The 10,341-nt window shown below is 36.6% G+C and overlaps 1 protein-coding gene across 1 annotated transcript in view; it reads left to right on the forward strand.

Annotated features, from left to right (window-relative positions):
- Positions 1-341: 341 nt before the first annotated feature.
- The window catches only part of CASP10 (caspase 10), a 27,965-nt gene continuing 17,965 nt past the window's right edge, over positions 342-10,341 (forward strand). The window contains exons 1-5 of the mRNA XM_044669399.1: positions 342-441; positions 5,380-5,736; positions 6,240-6,333; positions 6,850-6,985; positions 9,148-9,204. Of these exons, the coding sequence (XP_044525334.1) occupies positions 5,423-5,736; positions 6,240-6,333; positions 6,850-6,985; positions 9,148-9,204 (601 nt within the window). The 5' untranslated portion in view covers positions 342-441; positions 5,380-5,422. The remainder of the gene's footprint in view (positions 442-5,379; positions 5,737-6,239; positions 6,334-6,849; positions 6,986-9,147; positions 9,205-10,341) is intronic.

Below are 10,341 nucleotides of genomic sequence, written 5' to 3' on the forward strand. Positions count from 1 at the left end.
GAAATACAACTTCTAGTAAGTTAAATTAGTCCTTCATTGTCTGAGATGTGGCAGGCTCACGTAATACTTCCTAAGGCCACACATTTATGGAGGGGAATCATGGCATGACAGATTGAGAAGGAAATGCCTCCTTTCAAAGAGGATAGATCCTGCTTGATCCTCCATATCCAACTGGCTCTTTAATGGCTACTTGGAGTTAGAATTTTCCTAGTTTGCCACTGAATTCTGAGACAGTGACAGCTTCTTATTGTCTTTCCTGTTTCTGGTTCACTTTCCACATCTTCACAGAGAGGATAACTGCAATCTCAGAAGACTAATGTCCAAAGTGCCTTATTTTGGAATTTGAAAAATAAGACATGTAACGGGTTCTTGTGCTGTATAATAGGAAAGACCTTGGAATTTAGGACTGGCGCATCACAACAGGAAGATTCAGTAAACAAGGTATGTGCCCAGAGGGATATGGCTGCTTAATTAGGGCTGGAAGATTTTGTACATATACTGTAATTTTTTTTTTTTTGGCACATTTACTAAAATGCTGGCTGGATTTGGCCTCTTTCTCTTAACTGTCATTGTTTTACATGTGGTTGAGTGCTTGTCTAATTTCTCCATGTTGCATGAGAATGAGGGCTAAAACCATGGGTATGAAGCAAATCTAACAAATAAGTGAAACATTGAAACTGGTTTCATGGTTTATACTCCCACCAATGGCGGCTCCTTGAATCAAACTACTTAGTAGCAACAATCTTTGAGTTGTTATATTGTAAAGTATCTTATCTTGCCTTGGTATAGGGGTCAGAAATCCGATGGGGAGCCAATAAATAGTTTGATGTTCTGTCCTAGCTTTGCCAGTATATAGTTATGTGACTTTCATATGGATTTTAGAATTAGAAAGGATGTTAGAGGTCGTTTCATTCACTCAGTCCAATCTCCTTATTTTGTAGAAAACAGAATGGAAGCCCAAGAAAAATGAAATAAATCAGTTCATTACTTTAAGTTCTATAATCATTAAGCTGTGACTCCTGGCTCAGTCCAGTACCTTTCCCACTAAACTAAGCTAAGTATCTTCAAAAGGGTTCTTTGCAAGGTTGCAAATGCAGGAAATTTAATGGCAGATAGAGTTTGAATCCAGACATTTTTTTTTTTTTTACAGATTCAGTGCCCTTTCTACTACATGGAAAGTCTTATTTTGGGCAAATCTCTTCATTCCATCTTTAAAACATTGGATTTGTCTAGATCTCTAAGGTCCTTTCAAGCTGTGATGTTTTAGAATGAATCAATTAGAATGGGTTAGGTTGGCAGGCATAATTTAGCTTTGTATTTGAAGTAAGCTTCCCAACTGTTTGCTAGTGGTGTTTCTGTAGATTATCAGAACAATTTAGCAAATTTTATAGGAAGCATTATCTGGGTCCTATCTGTACTATGTGCACATTTATATGATATTTGAATGATTTCTTTTTAAAAATAAATCCCCCTCTTTCCCAGGACTTTTCTCAGTTATTCCTCCCCCTTCTCTACAACCTTCACCCCTGTTCCTTGTTAGGGCACTAACCTAGAGGCATTTTAAAATGCCTGACAATTAGAAAATGTTCATCATATGGCAGAGACTATCTCATTTTTATCTTTGCATAAATTTATTGCCCGGCACAGTACCTGTTCTAGGACCACAAGGTAGATTCTTAATAAATATCTATATTTGAATGACTCATAAAAAATGTTTATCATAAATCCAGGCCTTCTTCTAGCTAGTACCTCCACACTAGTGGCCCCTTCCTGACTTGGTGGTCATAGCAAAACATATCAGACCCTTGGTAGACATGTCCCCAAAGTTGTGAGTCATATATTAATCTTATTCCTTATATGTAACATCTTGTCTTTAGGACTGATTTCAGATTTTTTATCTTGCTCTGCTTCTGCCATTGTAGTCCAATTAAATAATGTAGTCCAATTATTTAGTTCTTCTTTCATTTCTGGGGAAGAAAGAAAGCTTTATAATTGGATTAATATACTAACTGGATGAATCTCGGTAGATACATTCCCAAATATTTTATAACTTTTGTACTTATCTTATTTTTTAAACTTTTACTTCCATCTTGGAACCAATACTGTGTGTTGGTTCCAAGGCAGAAGAGCAGTAAAGGTTAGCCAATGGAAGTTAAATGACTTGCCCAGAGTCACATAGCTAGGACGTGTCTGAGGCTTGGTTCTCAATCCACTGAACCATCTAACTGCCTCCCTGGTGTTATTTTAAGTGGAACTTCTCTTTCTAGCTCTTCCTGATAAGTTTTGTTGGAAACATATGGGAATGGGAATGATTTATGTGAATTTATTTAACATTTTTACGTCATTATACATTGGGGTCACTGATCAGTAGTTTTCTTTTCCTCTTTTATCTCTCCTTGGTTTAGGTATCAGTACCATATTTATATTATAAATAGAGATTGGAAGGATTCCATAGGAAACAACAGAGGAAATAACATGCATTTCTCCAATGTAGCATGTTCATGCAGCTAGGTGGTACAATGGATAGAGCACTAGGGCTGGAGTCAGAAAGACCAAAGTTCAAATCTAGCATCAGACACTTATTAGCTGTGTGATTTTGAGCAAGTCACTTAGTTCTGTTTACTTTGGTTTCCTCAACTATAAAAATTTTCAGTGTTGGTAGTCCTTGAAAACTATCTATTTACTAAGTTATAAAGGAATTGCTATATGTGTATCTTTTTTACTATCATTTTCTTTCTTAGAATGTAATATAGTAGTTTTATGTATGGGAGGCTATCAGCCTTTGTTTTTTGGTGAAGATGGAAAAATCTCATAGGGTCTCTTCACTCTCTTTGGTGGGCAAGGAAAGAAAGGTATATAAAATGCTCCCTGAATAGAGAGAAAGGGAAGCTAGTAGTTTATTTCTTTTTGTTTATTTATTTTCTTAACCCTTACCTTCTGTCTTGGAATCAATACTGTGTATTGGCTCCAAGGCAGAAGAATGGTAAGGGTAGGCAAATGGGGGTCAAATGACTTGCCCAGGGTCACATAGCTGGGAAGTGTGTGAGATCAGATTTGAATCCAGGACCTCCCATCTTTAGGCCTGGCTCTCAATCCACTGAGCTACCCAGCCGCCCCCCCCCCCATTTATTTATTTATTTATTTATTTATTTTTAACCCTTAACTTCTGTGTATTGGTTCCTTGGTGGAAGAGTGGTAAGGGTGGGCAATGGGGGTCAAGTGACTTGCCCAGGGTCACACAGCTGGGAAGTGTCTGAGGCCAGATTTGAACCTAGGACCTCCCGTCTCTAGGCTTGGCTCTCAATCCACTGAGCTACCCAGCTGCCCCCCATTTATTTCTTTTTAAAGAAATCACTAAGCCTTTATTTCACTTATCGAATTTTAAAGAATCACTAATTCACATACCAGAATTAATCAACAAATATTTATTAAATAGCCACTATAGGCTAAGTGCTAGGAGTACGTAGACAAAGATGAATCTGTTTCTGTCTATGAAAAGCTCACATTCTCAAAATATGCTTATTCCTGTCAAAAACAAACAAACCACTAGAGAGAGTAAGAATAAATGGAACTTTCTTTAACATGATAAGAAGTATCTATCTAAAACCATCAGAAGTATCCGAAATGGACATGAGCTAAAAGCATTCCCAATGAGATCACAGGTGAATTAAGAATGCCCATAGTGGCTATTTAATAAATATTTGTTGATTAATTCTGGTATGTGAATTAGTGATTCTTTAAAATTCAATAAGTGAAATAAAGGCTTATGCTAACTACGAGAATTATAGAAGAAAAAGATAGTAAAGGAATTAAAGTCAGCAGTGTCTAGATATAGACAATTACCTTATACCCTTTACCAAGATAAGGTCAAAATGAGTATATGATTTAGACATAAAGGGTGATACCATAAATAAACTAGGGGAATATAGAATGGTTTACCAGTCAGATCTATGGGCAAGAGAAGAGACTAAACAAGAGATAGAAAATATTATGATACGTAAAATGAATAATTTTGACAATACTAAATTAAAAAGGTTTTGTACAAATAAAACCAACATAACCAAGACTATAAGGGAAACAACAACTGGCAAAAAATGCTTATGGTAAATTTCTCTGATAAAGGCCTCATTTCTCAGATATAAATTTATGAGAATATAAATCATTCCTCAACTCAAAGGATATGAACATGCCATTTTCAGATGAAGAAATCAAAGATATCAATAATTATATGAAAAAATGTTTTAAATCATTCCTGATTAGAGAAATACACATTAAAACAACTCTGAGGTACCACCTCACCTATTAGATTGACCAATATAACAGTATAGGAAAGTGATAAATGTTGGAGGGGATGGAGCAAAATTGGGATTCTATTGCATTGTTGGCGGGGTTGCAAACTAATCCAACAATTCTTGAGGGCCATTTGGAACTATATTCAATGGGTTATAAAATTGTATATTGCCTTTGATCTAGCAATACCACTACTAGGTCTGAATCCCAAAGAAAAAAAATTTTAAGGGAAAAGGGCCTATTTGTGCCAAAATACTTACAGCAGTCTTTTTGTGGTAGCAAAGAATTCAAAATTGAGATGATGTCCATCATTTGGGGAATGGCTGAACAAATTGTGGCATATGATTATAATGGAATACTATTGTGTTATGAGGAATGATGAGCAGGATGATTTCAGAAAATCTGGAAAGCCATACATGAATTGATGTAGAGTGAAATGAGCAGAACAAGAACATTGTACATCGTAACAGCAATATTGTATGATGATCAACTCTGAAAGACTTAGCTATTCTCAGCAATCCAACACTCTAAGACAATCCTGAAGGGCTTATGACAAAGAATGCTATCCACCTCCAGAGAAAAGAACTGATGGACTCTTGAATGCAAATCAAAACAAACTATTTTACATTTCTTTTTATATTTTTATTTGGGGTTTTTTGTTTTATATGATTATTCTCTCATAACAATGATCACTGTGGAAATATATTTTGCATGATCATACATGCATAACCCAGATCAAATTGCTTACCTTTTCCAAGAAGGGAGAAGGAAGGAGAGAGGGAGACAGTTTGGATCTTATGATTTTGGAAAATGTGTGCGGAAAAAATGTTAACACATGGAATTGGAAAAGGAAAATACAAAAAAAAAAAAAAAAGAACAAAGAGAAACTTCCATTCTATTGAGTGAGACATATATACATATTTTGGGTATACAAGACATGTTTTAAAAATACAGGGTAATTTTTATAATTCTGGTAATTCTAGAGACTAGAATAATCTCTTCCCTTCCATTGGCTTCCTCTGCATTTAATCTCTTTTCCCAAGAGTTGAGCACGACTTACATTGTAGTTTTCTTTGTTTTTGTTTTTAGAAGGTCACCATTTTGCCCTTAATAGTCAAGATCTAGTCTCAAAATGGAAGATAACAGTAAAATCAAGTTTCACCAGCAGCTTCTTTCCATTAATGAAAAACTGGGACTTGAGGAAGTAGAAGCCCTTAAATTTCTCTGCAGTGACTTGATCTCACCTAAGAATCTTGAGGATATAAAGTCAGCTCACAAACTGTTCCAGAAGTTCATGGATGAAGATTTATTGAATGAAGAAGATTCTTTCCTAGTGGCAGAGCTCCTCTTCCTAATTAAGCATCATAATCTACTACAAAAAATTGGGTATACAAAGGAAAAAGTAATGAAAGAACTTTCTTCCAAAAGGAAAATTTCTTCATACAGGTAAAGTTTCTGATATTTGGGCTAATTTGAGGGGAATTACAGTTCTTCTTGGATTGAATAAATGTGAGTAACCCACACTAGAATTCTGAAAGCCAAATAAACAAATATTTATTGTCACCCATTGTACATAGCACTGGATCTGGTATGGATGGGTCTTGGGATGTTGGGGTTGGGGGGCATGTGAAGAAGGACCCAAAAATTCTGATAAGGCTCTGTTTCTGTCTTCATTGAGTTTATAGTCTAGTAAATGATACTCCCTGGTTCTCCTACAGAGAACACTTGAGAGTGATTGAATCATTGGAAGAGACTCGGGCATCTTGTATTTGTTTAGATAAATAGGGAGTACTTGAACCCTCTTCTGTCTAGGTGATGCCTTTTCTCATTCTCTTTATCAACTGAACCCATTAGTAAGGGAATGAAGGAAATGAAAGGAGACACAAATTGGGCTCCTCTGTTATGTCTGTGGAGCATTCATTACTAATGTCATTGAATTCATATCTCAGAGTCATGCTTTACGACCTCTCTGAGGAAATCACTACAGAAGATTTTGAACGTATCAAATTCATCATGGCAGATCATATTCCAAAGACATTAATGGTGAGTGGGGAAATTGACGACCTTTCTAACTTTTAACCATTTCTGGTTCTGCTTGTGTAGGTTGTCTATTTATGAGGGTTCTCGCCTGCTCTCATCCTCTCTCTCTTTCTTTCCAAGAAAATTGGCTCTGCAAATAGCAAGATAATGAATAAGCCAGTAAAAAAAAAAAAGAAAGAAAGAAAACCAGCCCAGAGGTTTTGGCTCTCCTTGTTTTCATCTGCTGCCCATGGAAAGTACCAGAGGGGCAAAGATGGTAGCATTCACTTGCATGGCCCTCCTGATTGGGTTAACACTTGCTATGGGCTCCATCACTTCAGCCTTCTGGCTGCTGCCTGGGTCTTCTTCAGCTCTCTCTTTCCTGTTTGCCCCATAGTAGACCTGGGAAGCTTGACATGAAAATTCTTAGCATGTGGGCCAGTCCTTTCCCCTGCACTTATCCACATGCTTGAGACCAAAACGGCCAACATAAATCAGACCACAATGCTGGCCTATATGCTAATGCTGACTCTATTTCAGACCTTTTTAAGTCTTCTGAGACATATGGAGAAACAAAACCTTTTAAGTGAGAAGAATCTGGAGATGCTGGTGGATGTATGCAAGCCTTTGTCAAGAAATCTCATAAAAAGGATTGACCAATACAAATGTGAGAGAGGTAAGTTGCCTGAGTTTGAGCTGCTACCAGACTACAGAAGCATTGTAATCAATGAGCAGGTATCATTGATGACTTTTGCATTCAGAGGGTCACAGAACTTGAGGAATTTTCAGTTGAGGAAATTGGAGTGCAAGGAATGCATGCGTCTGGGCTATTTAATAAATGCTGGCTGATAAGTTAATTGAACTTGAGTGGGGTCCTCCACAGTTCCAAGTTTGATGCCCACTTCTTAAAATTTCTCCCTATATAATGACCTCAGACTCACTTCTTCCCTAATTATCTTTTCTACCGAATAGCTCTATCTACCCTGACTAACTGTACAAGTGTATTTCCTGCTATTGTAGTATAATTGGGTAACTCTGGACATGGCCAGAAATAAAAATATGCCTTTGGCACTGACCACAAAACTGGTTTCCTCCGAGTTCCTTTCACCTGATGTTCCCAAAACAGGGAGGGGGAAAAAGAGAGGTTCAATCTTCAGAAATTTGACTTTTGAAAGCTTTAATCCTCTATCCAAAATATTTTAATCTTTTAGTAAACCAAGTAAGAGTGGTGTCAAACTCCAAAGTTAAAAATGAAATGAACTTGAACCCTAAATCCAATCTAAAAAACTTGGACAACATTCTTTGAAATAAACTGGGAGAGGGGAGGGACAGCTGGGTGGCTCAGTGGATTGAGAGCCAGGTCTTGAGACAGAAGATCCTAGGTTCAAATCTGACCTCCGACACTTCCTAGCTGTGTGACCCTGGACATGTTACTTAACCCCCATTGCCTAGCCCTTACCACTCTTCTGTCTTGGAACCAATACATAGCATTGATTCTGAGGCAAAAGGTAAGGGTTTAAAAAAAAAAAAGACAACCTGGGATGATTACATATGTAAAATCTACATCAGATTGCTTGTCAACTTAGGAAGGGGAGATGGGAGAGAAGGAAGAATGGTGAGAATTCAGCTCAAACTAAAAAAGAAAAGGAAATTTAAAATTGATTTTTCATATAATTGAGAAAAATAAAATAGTTTTAATATTATTATTTATTAGTATTCATTACTATGTTAAATATATTTAATGTTATTATTAATATTAATTAAAAAAAAACAACCAGGGGGGTAGGCACTGTTGAAAACAGATGTCAGCATCTATATCCAAGGCAGGCTTCTTCTCACACCTGGATTTAAGCCCTTTCTCAAACATGAACATTATTTGAGACCCAGGGGAAAATCATGTCAACTGCCTGGGTCTCAGTTTCTTCATCTGTAAACTGAGGGGGGATGTATTTCATGACTTCTAGAGCCTTTCCTGTTTAAAATCTCTGATCCTATGAATTTGTATGTAACATCTTTTAAGGTGCTTATCCCAGCTACCACTCGCACTGACAAGTTGGACCCCCAGAATATGACCACAACGTTTCCTTAGGAAAAGGGTCTGGACAGGGTATCCTTTTTAGTGCTGTAGCTCAGAAGCCCCCATTACTCTGTTCTCACCACAATACTGATTCCATTATCGATCAGCCAGATAATCTAAATTCACAACTTGTCCTTCATCATTCTTTGAAAGGTTTAATGTTTACAGAGAGGAGAGAGGGAAGAATTAGGAAGCTGGCAGAGGCCACATATTTAAAGCATTCTGAGGCCACACATGTACAAAACTATGATTCTTATTCATTCATTCACTCATTTATTCATTAAACAACCATTCACTCCAGAAACTCCTACTTCATGTAAAGCATGTGCTGTAGCAGAAACAAAGAGAATTATGTCCAAGATATTTAGCAGCAGGACTAAGAATTTAACTAAAGGACTTTTAGGAGAAAAAAAAAATCAGAGCACAGGATGCACCTGGTTAAAACCACAAACTGGATAGCTAGAACTTAGCAGTAGTTCTCCATAACAATTTTATGTCACCCATTTAAAAAAAATAAGTTTTACCTTCTGCCTTAGAATCAATACTCTGTATTGGTTCCAGGGCAGATGAGTGGTAAGGGCTAGGCAGTGGGGGTTAAGTGACTTGCCCAGGGTCACACAGCTGGGAAGTGTCTGAGGCCAGATATGAACCCAGGATCTCTAGGTTTGGCTCTCTATCCATTGAACCACCCAGCTGCCCTTTATATTACTCTCATTTGATACAAATAAGCGTTTGATTTCTTTTTCTATGTTCTTTTCCAGAGGAATCTGAGAGTTTGTCAGAGCGTCCTGTAACAGGACTGTTCTCAAAGTCACAAGGTTCCTTAACTAAGCTAAGTTTAATTCTGAAGCTGGGAGGGTTTTCCCCCTTATTAAAATGTTCTTTTTTTAAGTTATGACCTCTGATTCCTTCTCCTTAGCTCCTTAATCCTTACCCTGGTTCTAGTATTGATTCTTCTAAAATTTTTTTTCATTAAGAAACATTTCATTTTAATCAGCTAAAATCACTCTTTTCACTTTCCCACTCCAACTCATTTTGTCAACTGAAAAGACAAGCAAAACAAAAACAACGACAAAGAAACATGTATAGCCAACCAAAATAACTTTCTACATTGGCCATGTCCTAAAAAATCATTCTGTGTTCTGAATCTTTCACTTCTCTATCACAAGCTGGGAAGCATGTTTCAGCACGAATCCTCTGAAATTGCTGGTAAGATTCCAGCATACTGATATTTCATCCCCTTTCATTCCATAATGTATTCATTGATTCTCCAGTTTATGGCTGTCCATCCCCCTCAGGTTCCTATTCTTTGCTACTTCAAAAAGATATAAATATTTTTGTACATACTTAGAATTTGTTTTATTTAGGATGAATCCCTCCCTAAACTTGCTCTCTTTCTAATTGCCCCTCCCCTCCTTTCCCCTTTCCCTCCTGTTTTCCTATTGAGTGAAATGTATTTCTGTTCCAACTTTGTGTGGGTGTATCTTTCCCTTTTCTGAACAGCTCAGATGAGAGTGAGGTTCAAGTGTTAGCCTCTGCTTTCCTCTCCCCTCCCTAGAGATGTTTGTTTAGATGTCTAATCGTGTACCACTGACCTCAGACATCGACACATGACCTTGGGAAAGTCACTTAACCTTGATTTGCCTCATTTTCTCAACTGTAAAATGGGGATAATAATAGCACCTACTCCTAGGGTTGTTGTAAGAACAATTGAGATTATATGTACTCATATATATAATGTTATATATATATATATACACACACACATATATATAAAATGTGTATATATATCATGAATATAATCTCAATTATATACATATTTTATTATATTATTATATATAATTGAGATTATATACACGATATATATATATACACATATATAAAATGTTATATTTATATATAAATAAAAGAAATCCCTTAGCACAGTGCCTAGTACATAGAAGGCACTATATATA

Source organism: Gracilinanus agilis, chromosome 3 (genome assembly GCF_016433145.1).
Source record: "Gracilinanus agilis isolate LMUSP501 chromosome 3, AgileGrace, whole genome shotgun sequence".
Lineage (NCBI taxonomy): Eukaryota > Metazoa > Chordata > Mammalia > Didelphimorphia > Didelphidae > Gracilinanus > Gracilinanus agilis.